Source organism: Oncorhynchus gorbuscha, linkage group LG17 (genome assembly GCF_021184085.1).
Source record: "Oncorhynchus gorbuscha isolate QuinsamMale2020 ecotype Even-year linkage group LG17, OgorEven_v1.0, whole genome shotgun sequence".
NCBI classification, from domain to species: Eukaryota; Metazoa; Chordata; class Actinopteri; order Salmoniformes; family Salmonidae; genus Oncorhynchus; species Oncorhynchus gorbuscha.
In genome coordinates this window covers 5907048-5931047 of record NC_060189.1, presented here as the reverse complement: position 1 = coordinate 5931047, position 24000 = coordinate 5907048, and the positions used below count along the sequence as shown (strand labels likewise).

Sequence of the window (24000 nt, the reverse complement as noted above, 5' to 3'; positions counted from 1 at the left end):
GGGACAGAGAGAGACAGGGACAGGGAGAGACATGGACAGAGAGAGACATGGACAGAGAGAGACAGGGACAGAGAGAGACAGGGACAGGGACAAGGACAGAGAGACAGACAGGGACAGAGAGAGACAGGGACAGAGAGAGAGACAGGGACAGAGAGAGAGACAGGGACAGAGAGAGAGACAGGGACAGAGAGAGGGACAGGGACACAGAGAGAGACAGGACAGAGAGGGACAGGGACAGAAACAGGGAGAGAAACAGGGACAGAGAGAAACAGGGACAGGGAGAGACATGGACAGAGAGAGACAGGGACAGGGAGAGACAGGGACAGGGAGAGACAGGGACAGGGAGAGACATGGACAGAGAGAGACAGGGACAGAGAGAGACAGGGACAGAGACAGGGAGAGAAACAGGGACAGAGAGAGACAGGGACAGAGACAGGGACAGAAACACACACATAGACATCTTTGAACAGTTCATTGTGTTTGGTTTGAGTGCAGGATAATTGTGGTTTGACCCTGAATGGTCTGATTCTCGGAAATGTGAAGAATGATAAGAGTAGCAACTACCAAGAGTTTAGTACTGTCTGAATGATAAGAGTAGCAACTACCAAGAGTTTAGTACTGTCTGAATGATAAGAGTAGCAACTACCAAGAGTTTAGTACTGTCTGAATGATAAGAGTAACAACTACCAAGAGTTTAGTACTGTCTGAATGATAAGAGTAACAACTACCAATAGTTTAGTACTGTCTGAATGATAAGAGTAACAACTAGCAAGAGTTTAGTACTGTCTGAATGATAAGAGTAACAACTACCAATAGTGTAGTACTGTCTGAATGATAAGAGTAACAACTACCAATAGTGTAGTATTGTCTGGATGATAAGAGTAACAACTACCAAGAGTTGAGCGTGAATGTTGTGTGTGGTTAGGGGCAGGATGGGACATTCCAAAAGGGTTCTTCAGCAGTCCCCAATGGTGAACCCTTTTGGTTTCCATGTAGAACTCTCTGTGGAAAGGGTTTTTCATGGAACCCAAAAGGGAGTTCTACCTGAAACCAAAAAGGGTTCTATCTGAAACCAAAAAAGGGTTCTCCTATGGGGACTGCTGAAGAAACGTTTCAGTTTCTAGATAGCACCTTTTTGTTTCTTCTTCTAAGAGTGTATAGGTCTATGGATGGCCAACTACAACTCACCACAGAGTGTATAGGTCTATGGATGGCCAACTACAACTCACCACAGAGTGTATAGGTCTATGGATGGCCAACTACAACTCACCACAGAGTGTATAGGTCTATGGATGGCCAACTACAACTCACCACAACTCACCACAGAGTGTATAGGTCTATGGATGGCCAACTACAACTCACCACAGAGTGTATAGGTCTATGGATGGCAAACTACAACTCACCACAGAGTGTATAGGTCTATGGATGGCAAACTACAACTCACCACAGAGTGTATAGGTCTATGGATGGCCAACTACAACTCACCACAGAGTGTATAGGTCTATGGATGGCCAACTACAACTCACCACAGAGTGTATAGGTCTATGGATGGCCAACTACAACTCACCACAGAGTGTATAGGTCTATGGATGGCCAACTACAACTCACCACAGAGTGTATAGGTCTATGGATGGCCAACTACAACTCACCACAGAGTGTATAGGTCTATGGATGGGGCAGAAATGTTGTTTGGCCAACTACAACTCACCACAGAGTGTATAGGTCTATGGATGGGGCAGAAATGTTGTTTGGGCAACTACAACTCACCACAGAGGGTATAGGTCTATGGATGGCCAACTACAACTGACCACAGAGTGTATAGGTCTATGGATGGGGCAGAAATGTTGTTTGGCCAACTACAACTCACCACAGAGTGTATAGGTCTATGGATGGGGCAGAAATGTTGTTTGGGCAACTACAACTCACCACAGAGTTTTTATCTGCACGCTGGCGGATCCCCTCGGGGCCAATGACCAGGTCCACCGTCAGACTCCAGCCTTGCTGGAGAGAGAGACAAGGGGGACAAGGGCTTGAGTGGAGAATAGGATTCAGGGTGTGTAGTGTGTGTGTGCGTGTGTGTGTGTGTGTGTGTGTGTGTGTGTGTGTGTGTGTGTGTGTGTGTGTGTGTGTGTGTGTGTGTGTGTGTGTGTGTGTGTGTGTGTGTGTGTGTGTGTGTGTGTGTGTGTGTGTGTGTCTATATGTGTGTGTGTGTCTATATGTGTGTGTGTGTGTGTGTGTGTGTGTGTGTGTGTGTGTGTGTGTGTGTGTGTGTGTGTGTGTGTGTGTGTGTGTGTGTGTGTGTGTGTGTGTGTGTGTGTGTGTGTGTGAGAGAGAGACGGGGGACAAGGGCTTGAGTGGAGAATAGGATTGTGTGTGTGTGTGTGTGTGTGTGTGTGTGTGTGTGTGTGTGTGTGTGTGTGTGTGTGTGTGTGTGTGACTCACCACTAACTGACAGGTGAAACTCTCCTGTATGTAGTCACAGCAGTCTGCTAGCGTGGTAAAGAATTTCACAACACACTCCTCTTCCTTCAGACACGAGTACCTCTGGAACGTCTGCTGAATCATCTTACGCAAAGCCTTCGACTGGGGAATCGAAAACAGATACATTGGGCTCCAAAATGACTGTGTCCCATGACTGGCAAAGCACAAACAAACCTTTTAAAAAATATAAACAATATTATTATAGAGATAAACTCAGAATACCAACACGTGAGAAATACTGTATTTTATTAATGTTTCAATGGAACCAACCAAAATAATTTATTGATTTAATTAATAATCAATGTGCTCCAATTCAAGGTTTCACAATTAATGGCACCCTTATATACACACACACACACACACACACACACACACACACACACACACACACACACACACACACACACACACACACACACACACACACACACACACACACACACACACACACACACACACACGACCGGTCAAAAGTTTTAGAACACCTACTCATTCAAGGGTTTTTCTTAATTTTTTATTATTTTCTACATTGTAGAATAATAGTGAAGACATCAAATCTATGAAATAACACATATAGAATCATGTAATAATTTAAAAAAGTGATAAACAAATCTAAATATATTTTATATTTTATTCTTCAAATAGCCACCCTTTGCCTTGATGACCTCCACCTCCTCCATGCTTCACGGTGAGAAATACACATACAGAGAGCGTCCGTTCACCCACACCGTGTCTCACAAAGACAGGGCGGTTGTCTCACAAAGACAGGGCGGTTGTCTCACAAAGACAGGGCGGTTGTCTCACAAAGACAGGGCGGTTGTCTCACAAAGACAGGGCGGTTGTCTCACAAAGACAGGGCGGTTGTCTCACAAAGACAGGGCGGTTGTCTCACAAAGACAGGGCGGTTGTCTCACAAAGACAGGGCGGTTGTCTCACAAAGACAGGGCGGTTGGAACCAAAAATCTCCAATTTGGACTCCAGACCAAAGGACAAATTTCCACTGGTCTATTGACCATTGCTCGTGTTTCTTGGCCGAAGCAAGTCTCTTCTTATTATTGGTGTCCTTTAGTAGTGGTTTCTGTGCAGCAATTCGACCATGAAGGCCTGATTCACACAGTCTCCTCTGAATAGTTTATGTTGAGATGTGTCTGTCACTTGAACTCTGTGAAACATTTATTTGCTGCAATTTCTGAGGCTGGTAGCTCTAATGAACTTATCCTCTGCAGCAGAGGTAACTCTGGGTCTTCCTTTCCTGTGGCGGTCCTCATGAGAGCCAGGTAACTCTAATGAACTTATCCTCTGCAGCAGAGGTAACTCTGGGTCTTCCTTTCCTGTGGCGGTCCTCATGAGAGACAGGTAACTCTGGGTCTTCCTTTCCTGTGGCAGTTCTCATGGGAGCCAGTTTCATCATAGTGTTTGATGGTTTTTACGACTGCACTTGAAGAAATGTTCAAAGTTCTTGAAATATTCTGCATTGACTGACCTTTTATGTCTTAAAGTAATGATGGACTTCGTTTCTCTTTGCTTATTTGAGCTGTTCTTGCCATAAGATGGATTTGGTATTTTACCAGATAGGGCTAACTTCTGTACACCCCCCCCCCCTACCTTGTCACAACACAACTGCTTGGATCAAAAGCAGTAAGGAGGAAAGGAATTCCACAAAATAATTTAAGAAGGCACAACTGTTAATTGAAATGCATTCCAGGTGACTACCTCATGAAGCTGGTTGAGAGAATGCCAAGAGTGTGCAAAGCTGTAATCAAGGCAAAGGGTGGCTACTTTGAAGAATCTCAAATATAACAACATATTTTGATTTGTTTAACAATTTGTTGGTTACTACATGATTCCATATGTGTTATTTCATAGATTTGATGTCTTCACTATTATTCTACAATGTAGAAAATAGTCACAAAAAAAACCTTGAATGAGTTGGTGTTCTAAAACACATGGTCAATATATCACCTATCAACACATGGTCAATATATCACTTATCAACACATGGTCAATATATCACTTATCAACACATGGTGTGACGGCCCTGAATTTTTCTGAACCGTCTCAGTGCACGTCTCAGTGTGTGTGTGTGTATCACTTATCAACACATGGTCAATATATCACTTATCAACCCATGGTCAATATATCACTTATCAACACATGGTCAATATATCACTTATCAACACATGGTCAATATATCACTTATCAACACATGGTCAATATATATATATATTGCAAAGGGGAGGTGTCAAAATCAAAGGTAAGTCAGTATCTGGTGTGGCCACCAGCTGCATTAATGTGTATATATATATATATATACACACACACACACACATCACTTATCAACACATGGTCAATATATATATATTGCAAAGGGGAGGTGTCAAAATCAAAGGTAAGTCAGTATCTGGTGTGGCCACCAGCTGCATTAATGTGTATATATATATATACACACACACACATCACTTATCAACACATGGTCAATATATATATATTGCAAAGGGGAGGTGTCAAAATCAAAGGTAAGTCAGTATCTGGTGTGGCCACCAGCTGCATTAATGTGTATATATATATATACACACACACACATCACTTATCAACACATGGTCAATATATATATATTGCAAAGGGGAGGTGTCAAAATCAAAGGTAAGTCAGTATCTGGTGTGGCCACCAGCTGCATTAATGTGTATATATATACACACACACACATCACTTATCAACACATGGTCAATACATATGAACTCAGAAAAGGCAGTAAAAGAACCGTCCCTTTTTCAGGATCCTGTCTCTCAAAGATAATTTGTAAAAATCCAAATAATTTCACAGATCTTCATTGCAAAGGGTTGAAACACTGTTTCCCATGCTTGTTCAATGAACCATAAACAAGTAATGAACATGCACCTGTGAAATGGTTAAGACACTAATAGCTTACAGACGATAGGCAATTAAGGTCACAGTTATGACAAATTAGGACACTAAACAGGCCTTTCTACTGACTTTGAAAAACACCAAAAGAAAGATGCCCAGGGTCCCTGCTCATCTGTGTGAATGTGCCTTAAGCCTGCTGCAAGGAGGCATGAGGACTGCAGATGTTGCCAGGGCAATGAATTGTAACGTCTGTACTGTGAGACGTTTAAGACAACACTACAGGGAGACAGGATGTATAGCTGATCATCCTCGCAGTGGCAGACCACATGTGACAACACCTGCACAGGATCGGTACATCCGAACATCACACCTGCGAGACGGGTACAGGATGGCAACAACAACTGCCCGAGTTACACCAGGAACGCACAACCACTCCATCAGTGCTCAGACTTTCTGCAATAGGCTGAGAAAGGCTGGTCCTCACCAGACAATCACAGGCAACGTCACCTATGGGCACAAAGCCACCGTCGCTGGACCAGACAGGACTGGCAAAAAGTGCTCTGCACTGAAGAGTCGTGGTGCAGGCAATCTCAAAGCTGTGTGTTACAGGGAAGACATCCTCCTCCCTCATGTGGTACCCTTCCAGCAGGCTCATCCTGACATGACCCTCCAGCATGACAATAATATAATAATAATAATAATAATAAATGCCATTTAGCGGACGCTTTTATCCAAAGCGACTTACAGTCATGTGTGCATACATTCTACATATGGGTGGTCCTGGGAATGAACCCAATACCCTGGCGTTACAAGCGCCATGCTCTACCAACTGAGCTACAGAAGGACCACAATGCCACCAGCCATACTGCTTGTTCTGTGCGTGATTTCCTGCAAGCCAGGAATGTCACTGTTCTGCCATGGCCAGCGAAGAGCCTGGATGTCAATCCCATTGGGACCCGTCTGGGACCTTTTATTTATTTATTTAACCTTTATTTAACCAGGAAGGACTCATTGAGATTCAAAATCTATTTTTCAAGAGTGTCCTGGCCAAGATGGGCAGCACCAAGTCATTACAAACATTACAGACAAACAACATGAAAAACTACAAGTGATCTAGTAAAAACTATAGAATACACAAGAGTATAACAAAATCAAAAACAGCTAATTAAAAACATTGACAGGTCAGGGAATCAGTCAAGATCCTTCATCAGTGATATAAAAACACCAATCGGAAACAAGTTCTTCCAGTTTAAAAGTATTTTGTAAAGCGTTGCAAGACGATGGCGCAGAGGACATACAGTGGGACAAAAAAGTATTTAGTCAGCCACCAATTGTGCAAGTTCTCCCACTTAAAAAGATGAGAGAGGCCTGTAATTTCCATCATAGGTACACTTGAACTATGACAGACAAAATGAGAAAATCCAGAAAATCACATTGTAGGATTTTTTATGAATTTATTTGCAAATTATCTTTTTAAGTGGGCTAAAATTAACCCACCTTATTGTGGGAAGCTTGTGGAAGGGTACCCGAAATGTTTGACCCAAGTTAAACAATTTAAAGGCAATGCTACCAAATACTAATTGAGTGTTTGTAAACTTCTGACCTACTGGGAATGTGATGAAAGAAACAAAAAGGTGAAATAAATAATTCTCTCTACTATTATTCTGACATTTCATATTCTTAAAATAAAGTGGTGATCCTAACTGACCTAAGAGAGGGAATTTTCACTAGGATGTAATGTCAGGAATTGTGAAAAACTGAGTTTAAATGTATTTGGCTAAGGTGCATATAAACTTCTGACTTCAACTGCACATCACTTATCAACACATGGTGAACACATAACTAATACCTCTGGAATAGTTGCTGGACCAACTAGTTATTAATATAGAAGGTTAAAGTCAATAAATGAATCAATAATTAAATCATTCCAGTACCTTCATGTTGTCAGTCATCTCCTTGGGGAAGAAAAGACCCAGTCCTACATCCTTCCTGTACAGACACACACACACACACACACACACACACACACACACACACACACACACACACACACACACACACACACACACACACACACACACACACACACACACACACACACACACACACACACACACACACACACACACACACACACACACACACACACACACAAAATCAATGAGCCCCCAACATACCCAATTACAGAACCATAACAAACCTTCCCAGACAGTACTTACTCTAACAGTTCGTAGTTGGACTTTTTCTCCAGTCCATTGGGGTTCATGTCTTTATAGAACCTCCTGTAGGAGAAAAACACACGCATGTGAGTATTGGTGGGATTGAATGGAAGGTTGTGTGTTATTTAGGTTATTAAGGGTTAAGGGTTAAGGGTTAAGGGTGAGGAAAAATAAGATTTTGAATGGGAATGAATTGTTTAGTCCCCACAAGGATAGTAAAATGAATATGATTGTGTAGGAGGGTTGTTACCTGATCTCCAGACAACCTAACTGCAAAGCCATCCCATCACTGACTTTACTGGCATAGTGCTGCATGTAGTCACTTCTCACCTGACAAGGTGTTCAGAAAAATACACTTTAATTAAGGATCAGAACTGTACAACAATCCTGCTTGCAAGTAAAACACCACAAATAGACAGAGAGAGAGAGAGAGAGAGAGAGAGAGAGAGAGAGAGAGAGAGAGAGAGAGAGAGAGAAAGACAGACAGACAGACACACGGAGATACAGACAGACACACCGAGAGACAGACAGACACACGGAGAGACAGATAGACACACGGAGGGACAGACAGACACACGGAGAGACAGACAGACAGACAGACAGACAGACAGACAGACAGACAGACAGACAGACAGACAGACAGACAGACAGACAGACAGACAGACAGACAGACAGACAGACAGACAGACAGACAGACGGAGAGACGGAGAGACAGACGGAGAGACAGACAGACACACGGAGAGACAGACAGACAGACACACGGAGAGACAGACAGACACACAGAGGGACAGACAGACACACGGAGATACAGACAGACACACCGAGAGACAGACAGACACACGGAGAGACAGATAGACACACGGAGGGACAGACAGACACACGGAGGGACAGACAGACACACAGAGAGACAGACAGACACACGGAGAGACAGACAGACAGACAGACAGACAGACAGACAGACAGACAGACAGACAGACAGACAGACAGACAGACAGACAGACAGACAGACAGACAGACAGACAGACAGACAGACGGAGAGACAGACGGAGAGACAGACGGAGAGACAGACAGACACACGGAGAGACAGACAGACAGACACACGGAGAGACAGACAGACACACAGAGGGACAGACAGACACACGGAGAGACAGACAGACAGACAGACAGACAGACAGACAGACAGACAGACAGACAGACAGACAGACAGACAGACAGACAGACAGACAGACAGACAGACGGAGGGACAGACAGACAGACAGACAGACAGACAGACAGACAGACAGACAGACAGACAGACAGACAGACAGACAGACAGACGGAGGGACAGACGGAGACAGACAGACAGACAGACAGACAGACAGACAGACAGACAGACAGACAGACAGACAGACAGACAGACACACGGAGAGACAGACAGACACACGGAGGGACAGACAGACACACGGAGGGACAGACAGACAGAAAGACAGAAAGACAGACAGACAGACAGACAGACAGACAGACAGACAGACAGACAGACAGACAGACAGACAGACAGACAGACAGACAGACAGACAGACAGACAGACACCAACCTGCTGGTAGAAGTAGAGCAGTGTGGTTCTGTCCTCTTTAAACTTCTCTATGAAGTCGGCAGGGATGTACCTAATGCGCAGGTCATATCTGAACACACACAGGGGTTAGAGGTTAAGGTTTAGAGGTCAGGAGCAAGAAGCAGTCAATATCTGGATAAATTACAAAGTCGTAAACCATGTCTAGTTCTAAAATGTCTCTTCTTAAAAATCAGATTTTAAACCTAACCTTAACCCTAATCTTAACCACACTACAAACCTTATTCCTAACCCTAATCTTAACCACACTACAAACCTTATTCCTAACCCTAATCTTAACCACACTACAAACCTTATTCCTAACCCTAATCTTAACCACACTACAAACCTTATTCCTAACCCTAATCTTAACCACACTACAAACCTTATTCCTAACCCTAATCTTAACCACACTACAAACCTTATTCCTAACCCTAATCTTAACCACTCTACAAACTTTATTCCCAACCCTAATCTTATATTAAAACCAAAAAGCACATTTTAGTTTTCCTATAGTTCTTCAATATAGCCAATTTTGACTTTTTTTTGGCGATGTTGTGGGAACAGGAGCAAGAGGTCATGTGCTAGAGGTCAGGGGTCAGTGCCTAGAGGTCAGGGTCTAGAAGTCAGGAGTCAGGGCCTAGGGGTCAGGGCCTAGAGGTCAAGGGTCAGGACCTAGAGGTCAGGGGTCAGGGCCTAGAGGTCAGGGGTCAGGGCCTAGAGGTCAAGGGTCAGGACCTAGAGGTCAGGAGTTACCTCCACTCTGCCTCCAGATGCTGTTGTTCGTAGCGTAGCCGCAGTTCAGACACGGTGAGGTCGGGGTGCAGCCAATGGACCTCAGCTGACTTCAGGTGTTTCAGCAGCAGGCCGTAGCAGAGGGAGTGTTGTATGTCTGGACCCACGCATCCACTGGACAACACCGCTGATATTATATTCTGGAAACGGTTAAGGTATTATAGTACACTATACAGTATAGTAGTGTATGGGGACAACACCGCTGATATTATATTCTGGAAACGGTTAAGGTATTATAGTACACTATACAGTATAGTAGTGTATGGGGACAACACCGCTGATATTATATTCTGGAAACGGTTAAGGTATTATAGTACACTATACAGTATAGTAGTGTAGGGGGACAACACCGCTGATATTATATTCTGGAAACGGTTAAGGTATTATAGTACACTATACAGTATAGTAGTGTAGGGGGACAACACCGCTGATATTATATTCTGGAAACGGTTAAGGTATTATAGTACACTATACAGTATAGTAGTGTATGGGGACAACACCGCTGATATTATATTCTGGAAACGGTTAAGGTATTATAGTACACTATACAGTATAGTAGTGTATGGGGACAACACCGCTGATATTATATTCTGGAAATGGTTAAGGTATTATAGTACACTATACAGTATAGTAGTGTATGGGGACAACACCGCTGATATTATATTCTGGAAACGGTTAAGGTATTATAGTACATTATACAGTATAGTAGTGTATGGGGACAACACCGCTGATATTATATTCTGGAAACGGTTAAGGTATTATAGTACACTATACAGTATAGTAGTGTATGGGGACAACACCGCTGAATTATACTGGAAACATTATAGTTGAAATATATTATAGGGGACAAATGATATTATATTCTGGAAATAGGTATTATAGTACACTATACAGTATAGTAGTGTAGGGGGAAATATATTATATTCTGAAAGTTAAGGTATTATAGTACACTATATTAGTAGTGTAGGGGGACAAATATATTATATTCTGGAAATATATTATAGTACACTAAAGTATATTATATGGGGACAAATATATTATAGTGGAAATATATTATAGTGGAACTATATATAGTAGTGTGGGGAAATATATTATCTGGAAAGTTAAGGTATTATAAATATACAGTATAGTAGTATGGGGAAATATATTATATTCTGGAAACGGTTATATTATAGTGGAAATATAGTATAGTAGTGTAGGGGGACAAATATATTATATTCTGGAAATATATTATAGTACACTATACATATAGTATATGGGGAAATATATTATATTCTGGAAACGTTATATTATAGTGGAAATATATTATAGTTGTCATGTTTTGTCTTATATTGTCTTGTCAAATATATTATAGTGGAAATATATTATAGCTGGAAATAATCAATCATTTAGTCTTCCCACAAATCTTTTATATTATAGTCCCTATTTCTCCCCTTGTTTTCCGTTTCTGCCCTATCGGATCCTTGTAAACCGTGCTGTGTCTTTATCGCCCTATTATGTTTCCCTCAGAAATATATTATAGTGGAAATATATTATCCAGTCAGTGAAATGGAATTGTTCTTTATGTTTTATTTAGCTCCGAAATATTGAATATTTATAGATTAAAATATATTATAGCCAAGGAAATATATTATACCTGCATAAAATATATTATGGGGAAATATATTATAGTGGAAATATATTATAGTGGAAATATATTATAGTTGAAATATATTATATTCTGGAAATATATTATAGTTGAAATATATTATAGGGGACAAATATATTATAGTGGAAATATATTATAGTACACTATAAATATATTATGGGGAAATATATTATATTCTGGAAATATATTATAGTACGGAAATATATTATAGGGGAAATATATTATACATAAATATATTATAGTTGAAATATATTATAGTGGAAATATATTATAGTGGAAATATATTATAGTGGAAATATATTATAGTGGAAATATATTATAGTGGAAATATATTATAGTGGAAATATATTATAGTGGAAATATATTATAGTGGAAATATATTATAGTGGAAATATATTATAGAATAAATATATTATAGTGGAAATATATTATAGAAGAAATATATTATAGTAGAAATATATTATAGTGGAAATATATTATAAAATAAATATATTATAGTGGAAATATACGGTTAAGAAATATATTATAGTAGAAATATATTATAGAAGAAATATATTATAGTGGAAATATATTATAGAAGAAATATATTATAGTAGAAATATATTATAGTGGAAATATATTATAGAGGAAATATATTATAGTTGAAATATATTATAGTGGAAATATATTATGAAGAAATATATTATAGTTGAAATATATTATAGAATGGAAATATATTATAGTGGAAATATATTATAGAATAAATATATTATAGTGGAAATATATTATAGAAGAAATATATTATAGAAGAAATATATTATAGAATAAATATATTATAGTGGAAATATATTATAGAAGAAATATATTATAGTAGAAATATATTATAGTGGAAATATATTATGGAGGAAATATATTATAGAATAAATATATTATAGTGGAAATATACGGTGAAGAAATATATTATAGTAGAAATATATTATAGAATAAATATATTATAGTGGAAATATACGGTGAAGAAATATATTATAGTAGAAATATATTATAGAAGAAATATATTATAGTAGAAATATATTATAGTGGAAATATATTATAGTAGAAATATATTATAGTAGAAATATATTATAGTGGAAATATATTATAGTGGAAATATATTATAGTGGAAATATATTATGGTGGAAATATATTATAGTAGAAATATATTATAGTGGAAATATGAATAATACTACAGTAGTAATATTTGTACGCCAATACTATAATAATAGTATACTGTATATATATAGTAGTGACCCATAGAGTTCAGTCCTCTCTACAGTAAACTAGTAGTTTAGATGTTAAGTTCCCTACACTCCCTAGAAAAAAGGTGTTATCTAGAACCTAAAATGGTTCTTTGGCTGTCCCCATGGGAGAACCATTTGAAGAACCTTTATTGGTTCCAGGTCGAACTGTTTTGGTTCCAGGTAAAACCATTTTGCGTTCTGTGTAGAAACCTTTCCACAGAGGGTTCTACTTGGAACCTAGAAGGGTTCTCCTATGGGTATAGCCTGAAGAACCCTTCTTTTTCTACGAGTGTATAAGGGGGAGTTCTGAAGCGGTTCAGACTGACATTTTGGTGTACAGAGCGGTGTGTGAAAGCCGTAGGGTCTCGTGCCTTATAATGCTAGAAAGACCCATATGTCAGCTCTCTGTTTCCACTCTCTCAGTGGAGGTGACTTGAAGTGTCAGGTTTCAGACACCATATTTGAACAGGGTGTGGCACAATGTGTCACATTTTTCTGGCCTATCCAGACAAAATAATGAATTTGCTCACCTTCTGAGCGACAGAGACCAGCCTGGGAGACGGCATGTGAAAGGTGACAGTCTAGAAAATCATATAGCTGTGTTCTCATCGCACTGTGATATTCTTCAGGAGGATTTAGAGCTCTCAACATGAAAAAAATAATAAACCATTTCATAGAACTGAAACAAGACCACCGTCTCTTGGTCACAGACAGGCAAAATCCCTTAGTGATTAAAGCTGAAGTTGTACTGAGCCTGCACACATTTGCATGCTGTCTCTGCACTGCTAAGTGGACGTTATATTTATTTTTTTAAATACCTTTATTTTACTAGGCAAGTCAGTTAAGAACAAATTCTTATTTTCAATGACGGCCTAGGAACAGTGGGTTAACTGCCTGTTCAGGGACAGAATGACAGATTTGTACCTTATCAGCTCGGGGATTCGAACTTGCAACCTTTCGGTTACTAGTCCAACGCTCTAACCACTAGGTTACCCTGCCACCCCGGCATTGAAATGATGCCAATATTGTACAGTCACTAAGTATGATCACTGAAAAAATACATCAACAATATATAAACGCAAAACATAAAGTGTTGATCCTGAGACCCGCTGTGGTGCCATTCATCCACCTCCATCACCTCATGTTACAGCATGATAATGCACGGCCCCATGTCGCAAGGATCTGAACTCAATTCCTGAAAGCTGAAAATGTCTCAGTTCTTCCATGGCCTGCATACTCACCAATGTCACCCATTAAGCATGTTTGAAATATTCTGGATCGACGTGTAAGACAGCGTGTTCCAGTTCCCGCCCAATATCCAGCAACTTCGCACAGTCATTGAAGAGAAGTGGGACAACATTCAACAACCTGATCAATTTTATGTGAAGGAGATGTGTCGCGCTGCATGAGGCAAATGGTGGTCACACCAGATACTGACTGGTGTTCTGATCGACGGGCGCTACCTCAGTGACCAACCGATGCATATCTGTATTCCCAGTCATGTTTACATCCATAGATCAGGACCTAATGAATGTATTCCCAGTCATGTTTACATCCATAGATCAGGACCTCATGAATGTATTCCCAGTCATGTTTACATCCATAGATCAGGACCTAATGAATGTATTCCCAGTCATGTTTACATCCATAGATCAGGACCTCATGAATGTATTCCCAGTCATGTTTACATCCATAGATCAGGACCTCATGGATGTATTCCCAGTCATGTTTACATCCATAGATCAGGACCTAATGAATGTATTCCCAGTCATGTTTACATCCATAGATCAGGACCTAATGAATGTATTCCCAGTCATGTTTACATCCATAGATCAGGACCTCATGGATTTATTTCAATGGACTGATTTCCTTTCTATAAACTGTAAGTCAGTAACATCTTTCAAAGTGTTGCACCTCAGGCTCAACTTCAACAAGATGGAACCACTCTTCCTCCCGGAGAAGGCCTCCCCACTCCAAGATCTCTCCGTCACGGTTGATATCTCCACGGTGTGGAAAGAACCTTGGCATGACCCTGGACGACAACAAACCCTGTCGTTCTCTGCAAACATCAAAGCAGTGACTCACTCTTGCAGGTTCATGCTCTACAACATCAGTAGAGTACAAACCTACCTCACACAGGAAGAGGCACATCCGTAGAGTACAACCCTACCTCACACAGGAAGCGGCACATCCGTAGAGTACAACCCTACCTCACACAGGAAGCAGCACATCCGTAGAGTACAACCCTACCTCACACAGGAAGCGGCACATCCGTAGAGTACAACCCTACCTCACACAGGAAGCAGCACATCCGTAGAGTACAACCCTACCTCACACAGGAAGAGGAACATCCGTAGAGTACAACCCTACCTCACACAGGAAGAGGAACATCCGTAGAGTACAACCCTACCTCACACAGGAAGAGGAACATCCGTAGAGTACAACCCTACCTCACACAGGAAGAGGAACATCCGTAGAGTACAACCCTACCTCACACAGGAAGAGGAACATCCGTAGAGTACAACCCTACCTCACACAGGAAGAGGAACATCCGTAGAGTACAACCCTACCTCACACAGGAAGAGGCACATCCGTAGATTACAACCCTACCTCACACAGGAAGCAGCACAGGTCCTAATTGAGGCACTTGTCATCTCCCGTTTAGACTAGTGCAACTCGCTGTTGGCTGGGCTCCCCGGCTGTGCCATTAAACCCCCCCTGCAACTTATCCAGAACGCTACAGACCGCCTGGTGTTCAACCTTCCCAAATGTTCCCATGTCACCCTGCTCCTCCACACACTCCATCATGGTGTTTACCTACGGAGCAACAAGAGAAACTGCCCCTCCCGACCTTCAGGCTCTGCTCAAACCCTACACCCCAACTCGAGCACTCCATTCTGCCAGCTCTGGTCTCCTGGACATCCCACAACTACGGGAGTGCAGCTCCCGCTCAGCCCAGTCCAAGCTCTTCTCTGTCCTGGCACTCCAATGGTGGAACCAGCTTCCCCCTGAAGCTAGGACAGTAGAGTCCCTGCCCATCTTCTGGAAAACATTTGAAACCCTACCTCTTCAAAAGAGAATCTTAAATTAGTCCCCCCCCCCAAAAAAAAACACAAATATTCACCAACACACTCCCAACATTTGTAGCTCTGACTTTTGTGATGTGGTTGTACCACCTAGCTATCTTAAGATGAATGCACTCACTAACTGTAAGTCACTCTGGATAAGAGCATCTGCTAAATTACTCAAATGTAAATGTAAAATATTGTTACATATTATGTAAGCATGTCCCTGTTAGTCTACACCTGTTGTTTACAAAGCATTTCACTGTTAGTCTACACCTGTTGTTCACCAAGCATTTCACTGTTAGTCTACACCTGTTGTTTACAAAGCATTTCCCTGTTAGTCTACACCTGTTGTTTACAAAGCATTTCCCTGTTAGTCTACACCTGTTGTTTACCAAGCATGTCCCTGTTAGTCTACACCTGTTGTTTACCAAGCATTTCACTGTTAGTCTACACCTGTTGTTTACCAAGCATTTCACTGTTAGTCTACACCTGTTGTTTACCAAGCATTTCCCTGTTAGTCTACACCTGTTGTTTACAGAGCATATAACGCTGACCAGAATTAGCGTTTGGATATGTTTACCAAACGCACCAACAAAAGAAGGTATTTGGGCATAAATAACGGACATTTTCGAACAAAACAAACATTTATTTTGGACCTGTGATTCCAGGAGTGCTTTCTGATGTAGATCATCAAAGGTAAGGGAATATTTATCATGTCATTTGTTGTTTATGTTGACGCCATCTTTGCGGCTGTGGTGTTTTTACATTTGAGCGCCGTCTCAGATTATTGCATGCGTTTCTTTTTCCGTAAAGTTTTTTTGAAATCTGACACAGCGGTTGCATTAAGGAGAAGTGTATATATATAATTCCATGTGTATAACTATATTATCATCTACATTTATGATGAGTATTTCTGTTGAAACGATGTGGCTATGCAAAATCACTTAATGTTTTTGGAACTAATGAATCTAACGCACCAATGTAAACTCAGATTTTTTTATATAAATATGAATAATATAATAATAATAATATATGCCATTTAGCAGACGCTTTTATCCAAAGCGACTTACAGTCATGTGTGAACTTTATCAAACAAAACATGCATGTATTGTGTAACATGAAGTCCTATGAGTGTCATCTGATGAAGATAATTGAAGGTTAGTGATTCATTTTCTTTATTTCTGTTTTTGTGAATGCTATATTTTGCTGGAAATTGGCTGTGCTTATTGTGGTTTGGTGGAGACCTAACAATAATTTGTAGTGCTTTCGCTGAAAAGCCTATTTGAAATCGGACACTTTGGTGGGATTAACAACGAGAATAGCTTTAAAATTATATAAGACACATGTATGTTTTAGGAATTGTAATTATGAGATTTCTGTGGTTTAATTTTGGCGCTCTGTATTTTCACTGGTAGTTGTCATATCAATCCCAGTATCGGGATTGCAGCCATAACAGGTTAAGAATCCCTCCTGTTCTCCAATCATTACCTGTATTAATTGCACCTGTTTGAACTTGTTACCTGTATAAAAGACACCTGTCCACACACTCAATCAAACAGACTCCAACCTCTCCACAATGGCCAAGACCAGAGAGCTGTGTAAGGACATCAGGGTTAAAATTGTAGACCTGCACAAGGCTGGATTGGCTACAGGACAATAGGCAAGCAGCTTGGTGAGAAGGCAACAACTGTTGGTGCAATTATTAGAAAATGGAAGAAGTTCAAGATGACGGTCAATCACTATCGGTCTGGGACTCCATGCAAGATCTCACCTCGTGGGGCATCAATGATCATGACGAAGGTGAGGGATCAGCCCAGAACTACACGGCAGGACCTGGTCAATGACCTGAAGAGACCTGGGACCACAGTCTCAAAGAAAACCATTAGTAACACACTGCACCGTCATGGATTAAAATCCTGCAGCGCACGCAAGGTCCCCCTGCTCAAGCCAGCGCATGTCCATGCCCATCTGAAGTTTGACAATGACGATCTGGATGATCCAGAGGAGGAATGGGAGAAGGTCATGTGGTCTGATGAGACAAAAATAGAGCTTTTTGCTCTAAAATCCACTCGCCGTGTTTGGAGGAAGAAAAAGGATGAGTACAACCCCAAGAACACCATCCCAACCGTGAAGCATGGAGGTGGAGACATCATTCTTTGGGAATGCTTTTCTGTAAAGGGGACAGGATGACTGCACCATATTGAGGGGAGGATGGATGGAGCCATGTATCACGAGATCTTGGCCAACTCCTTCAGTAAGAGTATTGAAGATGGGTCGTGGCTGGTTCTTGCAGCATGACGACGATCCGAAACACACAGCCAGGGCAACTAAGGAGTGTATCTGTAAGAAGCATCTCAAGGTCCTGGAGTGGCCTAGCCAGTCTCCAGACCTGAACCCAATAGAACATCTTTGGAGGGAGCTGAAAGTCCGTATTGCCCAGCAACAGCCCCGAAACCTGAAGGATCTGGAGAAGGTCTGTATGGAGGAGTGGGCCAAAATCCCTGCTGCAGTGTGTGCAAACCTGGTCAAGAACTACAGGAAACGTATGATCTCTGTAATTTCAAACAAAGGTTTCTGTACCAAATATTAAATTCTGCTTTTCTGATGTATCAAATACTTATGTCATGCAATGAAATGCAAATTAATTACTTAAAAATAATACAGTGTGATTTTCTGGATTTTTAGATTCCGTCTCTCACAGTTGAAGTGTACGTATGATAAAAATTACAGACCTCTACGTGCTTTGTAAGTAGGAAAACCTGCAAAATCGGCAGTGTATCAAATACTTGTTCTCCCCTATATATATATATATATGGATTTTTTGTGTGTGTGTATATATACACACTACAGTATAATGAGAATGATAGTACAGTAATGTCACTAACCCGTACAGTCATGCCCTCATGACAGCGGACTAGTTTAAAGTTCTTCCCCAGGTTAGCACTGTTGCTGGTGAAACACACTTTGATGATCTTAGTTGGACCGCCGTCCTCGGCAACCGTCGTCTGGGTAGTGTCCGAGGACTTTGATTGGCCATAGGTCTCCACACCCTTCCAAGACAATGTGCTGCTGTCACCTGACATCACAGCACACCCGGTCACCACGACACACACACACACACACACTCACATGTACACACACTCACTCACAGCATCCCCACTTCACACCTGCAGAAAGGGAAAGAGAGAGGTTCATACGTTAGACTGGGAGAAACGTCGAAGTGTGTTGTGGTTATGTCATCCCTGGAGCTTGCCACCATTTCCTAGTTTTCTAGTGTGTGTGTGTGTGTGTCACACAAGCTGAGCGTGTACACACACGTGGGGATGTAGCAACGCTTCCTGTGGGTGTGTACGCAAAAAAGGCGTGGACTCCTACGGCACTCCTTATTCAACACTAGAAACCACATCCTTGTCGACAACAGGGTGTACTCAACACGTGACCAGGAATACACACACTCGCTAGCTGGGACAGGACCTAGAGGACATCCAATTATACATGTATTCATTCATTTAGCACACACTCTTATACAAAAGAAATGTACAGACACACACACACATTTTCCCCCTTACGGGTGGTCCCGGGAATCGAACCCACTATTCTGGCATCGCAAGCTCTACCTAATAAGCTACAGAGGACCTCCAGCTGATTTGGAAACTGACTTCAGATAAAACATTCAGACCTAACAGACAAGCGGTGGTAAAGAACCACATGGACACTAAGAAAGAGGAAACAGAAGGAGGACAGGAAGAGGAAGTGACGGACACGAAAAAACCCTGTCTGCACTGCGGTACATTACCAAACATCACTACCACAAACCATCACTTCCACCACTGTGAAGGGAAATGGGAACAGAGGGTTGTGTTTACCTCCTAATCTGGGAAAAGATGGTTCGCATTGGAAATGTATTGAATTGAATCAGTACATTTTAAATATATCTGCAGGCTACCTTAGTTACTATATGACAACAGCACTGCGGTACATTACCAAACATCACTACCACAAACCATCACTTCCACCACTGTGAAGGGAAATGGGAACAGAGGGTTGTGTTTACCTCCTAATCTGGGAAAAGATGGTTCGCATTGGAAATGTATTGAATTGAATCAGTACATTTTAAATATATCTGCAGGCTACCTTAGTTACTATATGACAACATCACCGTGGAAACATCAGAACTTCCAGATAACGCACCCTGTGATCCTAGACACAGGAAGTGTCACAGTGATGTCACCATTATACACTACTTGTGTCAGTCACTCTGTGTGTATACGTGTGTGTGTCACCTCCGCATACCATTGAGCACACCCCTAACATACCATTGAGCACACCCCTAACATACCATTGAGCACACCCCTAACATACCATTGAGCACACCCCTAACATACCATTGAGCACACCCCTAACTTACCATTGAGCACACCCCTAACATACCATTGAGCACACCCCTAACTTACCATTGAGCACACCCCTAACATACCATTGAGCACACCCCTAACATACCATTGAGAACACCCCTAACATACCATTGAGCACACCCCTAACATACCATTGAGCACACCCCTAACATACCATTGAGCACACCCCTAACATACCATTGAGCACACCCCTAACATACCATTGAGCACACCCCTAACATACCATTGAGCACACCCCTAACATACCATTGAGCACACCCCTAACATACCATTGAGCACACCCTAACATACCATTGAGCACACCCCTAACATACCATTGAGCACACCCCTAACATACCATTGAGCACACCCCTAACATACCATTGAGCACACCCCTAACATACCATTGAGCACACCCCTAACATACCATTGAGCACACCCCTAACATACCATTGAGCACACCCCTAACATACCATTGAGCACACCCCTAACATACCATTGAGCACACCCCTAACATACCATTGAGCACACCCCTAACATACCATTGAGCACACCCCTAACATACCATTGAGCACACCCCTAACATACCATTGAGCACACCCCTAACATACCATTGAGCACACCCCTAACATACCATTGAGCACACCCCTAACATACCATTGAGCACACCCCTAACATACCATTGAGCACACCCCTAACATACCATTGAGCACACCCCTAACATACCATTGAGCACACCCCTAACATACCATTGAGCACACCCCTAACATACCATTGAGCACACCCCTAACATACCATTGAGCACACCCCTAACATACCATTGAGCACACCCCTAACATACCATTGAGCACACCCCTAACATACCATTGAGCACACCCCTAACATACCATTGAGCACACCCCTAACTTTCAATAGTAATATAATTACTACTAATAAATATACATTACTATCTCCTAGTCCAGGTGTTCCCAAACGTTGTCACCCCCCCCCCCCCCTCTACCACCACCAGACACAAACTGTTCACACACCTATTGTTATCGGAGAGAAAATGTTCGCAAGATTAAGCTTATTTTCTGTAATTCTACACATTTTGTCATGGGGTAAAGAGAATTGTGAAGTTTAAAAAAACACAATTTTCTTTGCACTTCTTACACATTTTGCCATGTCTAATGTGTAGTATACATGTGATATTCCAGTGACTCAAACACTACAATAAAATCTATGTATCTATCTGTGACAAACTCTGAAACGAGTGACTCAAACACTACAATAAAATCTATGTATCTATCTGTGACAAACGTTAGCTGACATGTGATATTCGAGTGACTCAAACACTACAATAAAATCTATGTATCTATCTGTGACAAACGTTAGCTGACATGTGATATTCGAGTGACTCAAACACTACAATAAAATCTATGTATCTATCTGTGACAAACGTTAGCTGACATGTGATATTCGAGTGACTCAAACACTACAATAAAATCTATGTATCTATCTGTGACAAACGTTAGCTGACATGTGATATTCGAGTGACTCAAACACTACAATAAAATCTATGTATCTATCTGTGACAAACGTTAGCTGACATGTGCTAGTTGATCTGCACATTTCTGACAAGTTATAAATTGCTCTCTAAGGTATGAATTCAGTGGTGGGAAAAATACCCAATTATCATACTGGAGTAAAAGTAAAGATAACGTAATAGAAAATCACTCAAGTAAAAGTGAAAGTCACCCGGTAAATTAGTACTTGAGCAAAAAGTCTAAAAGTATTTGGTTTTAAATATACTTAAGTATCAAAAGAAAATGTAATTGCTAAAAAATAGTTATTAAGTATCAAAAGTAAAAGTATAAATAATTTCAAATTCCTTAAATTAAGCAAACTAGCCGGCACACTTTTCTTGTTTTTTAAATGTACGGATAGCCAGGGTCACACCAACACTCAGACATAATTTACAAACAAAAGCAATTGTGTTTAGTGAATTCACCAGATCAGAGACAGCAGGGATGACCAGGGTTGTTCTCTTGATAAGTGTGTGAATTGGACCATTTTCCTGTCCTGCTAAGCATTTAAAATGTAACGAGTACTTTTGCATGTCAGGGAAAATGTACGGAGTAAAAAGTACATTATTTTATTTATGAATGTAGCGAAGTAAAAGTAAAAGTTATCGTAAATATAAACAGTAAAGTAAACTACAGATAATTTACAGTACTTCCTTAAGTAGTTTTTGGGGTGAATGTTTACTTAAGTACTTTACACCACCGTATGCAATGACTGGCATGACAAGAGGAACTGATGATGTACTACCCAATATAGAAGTTGCACCTTCTGCATTCTACTACTAAAACTTACAAGAGTAAGTTGAATGCAGAATTGAGTCTCTTTTTTGTGGGGGGGGGGTAATAACCATCTATCTACCATGTTAACCCTCTAGGCTGCTATAATACACACATAAACTGCATAAACCTAAGATGGAAGAACATGAAAGACTTGGTTTTAACTTAATGCAGGACATGAAAAATGTAAATGAAAAGTTAAAGTGACAGTACAGTAGTCTGTAGGCTTTTTAACAGGAAGGATAACTTCTGATTGGCATCAAACATTTTGAAAATCGATATAATATACACACGAAACGCTATACATTGTAGCCGGAGCCAATATATTATTAAGAACGTAATATCGAGACCGTACTGTGACCGTGCGCAATATCATGACTGAAAGCACCCACCTGCTTAAAACCCGCGCTGTAATCCTAACAGTCTGCCATGCATTCACCCGTTATTATGGCGGAGAGGAGATGACGTGAAAGGATAATGCACAGCCTACAGGCCTTTCTCTCTCTGCTGTCTGTATTTGTGTTTGTGACTATTACAGCCGGTAGTGAAGAAATCTTCTGACACTTCTAAGCCACACCCAGGCTGCTTTGTTACTTCCCGATTTTGGAACATATGACGACAGCACGCCCACATTGTATTAAAAATATAATTTAAATTTGTCTATGACGGGGTTGGAGGGGGGCAGGGATAGCATCAACATAGTCGCGGGTAGAGGAGTTGTCCTTCGGGCTGTCCTGTGTTCACAACAGTGCAGGAGAGAAGTAACGTAAATGTAGTACATGAACCTATTTTATATTAGACACACGAGTGCGCTATTTACTCACTTTTCAACTGTCGCATGTGCCCATGTCATAATATGGGCAAATATGGTAATAGTTTATTTTACCTTTATTTATCTAGTCCAACGCTCTAACCACTAATGCACTCATCATTATTCACGATTCACTCAGGATGATCTGTAACCATGGTAGCATCCACATTAATACCCGAAGTGTTGAGAAACACATTCTATTCTTATTTACATTAAAAAGTGACTCCAAAAAAAGACACAATACATTATTTACCACTCATTTCTATTGGGCACTAAATATTCTGAAACAGTAATTATTGCTCATATTTGTCAAGAATGTTAATAATTTAGGACCTTTACTGTATGTTGTGCCATCAGAAATGCCAAAGTGATGCCATATATTTTTTTTTCCCAATGTCCTCGAATGGAGGGTGTATTTTTACGTGCTGGACTTTAGGAACAAGACATCACATGTTTATGGGGATCTAGGATCAGGGGTTAAGCTTCCCTCTAGGTACAGATTTAGGATCAGGGGTTAAGCTTCCTCTAGGTACAGA

General features: G+C 40.9%; 1 protein-coding gene across 4 annotated transcripts in view; it reads right to left on the bottom strand.

Annotated features, from left to right (window-relative positions):
* ptk2ba (protein tyrosine kinase 2 beta, a) overlaps nt 1–23242 on the bottom strand; it is a 59993-nt gene extending 36751 nt beyond the window's left edge. The window contains exons 1-9 of one of the 4 annotated variants that reach the window (XM_046308797.1): nt 23046–23242; nt 18806–19087; nt 9910–10088; nt 9139–9226; nt 7816–7895; nt 7566–7628; nt 7281–7335; nt 2443–2583; nt 1927–2001 (exon numbers count right to left, since the gene is read on the bottom strand). In XM_046308797.1, the coding sequence (XP_046164753.1) occupies nt 1927–2001; nt 2443–2583; nt 7281–7335; nt 7566–7628; nt 7816–7895; nt 9139–9226; nt 9910–10088; nt 18806–19003 (879 nt within the window). In that variant the 5' untranslated portion in view covers nt 19004–19087; nt 23046–23242. The remainder of the gene's footprint in view (nt 1–1926; nt 2002–2442; nt 2584–7280; nt 7336–7565; nt 7629–7815; nt 7896–9138; nt 9227–9909; nt 10089–18805; nt 19088–23045) is intronic. The other 3 variants (XM_046308798.1, XM_046308799.1, XM_046308800.1) reach the window with 3 other exon arrangements.
* Between the last annotated feature and the right edge of the window lie 758 nt (nt 23243–24000).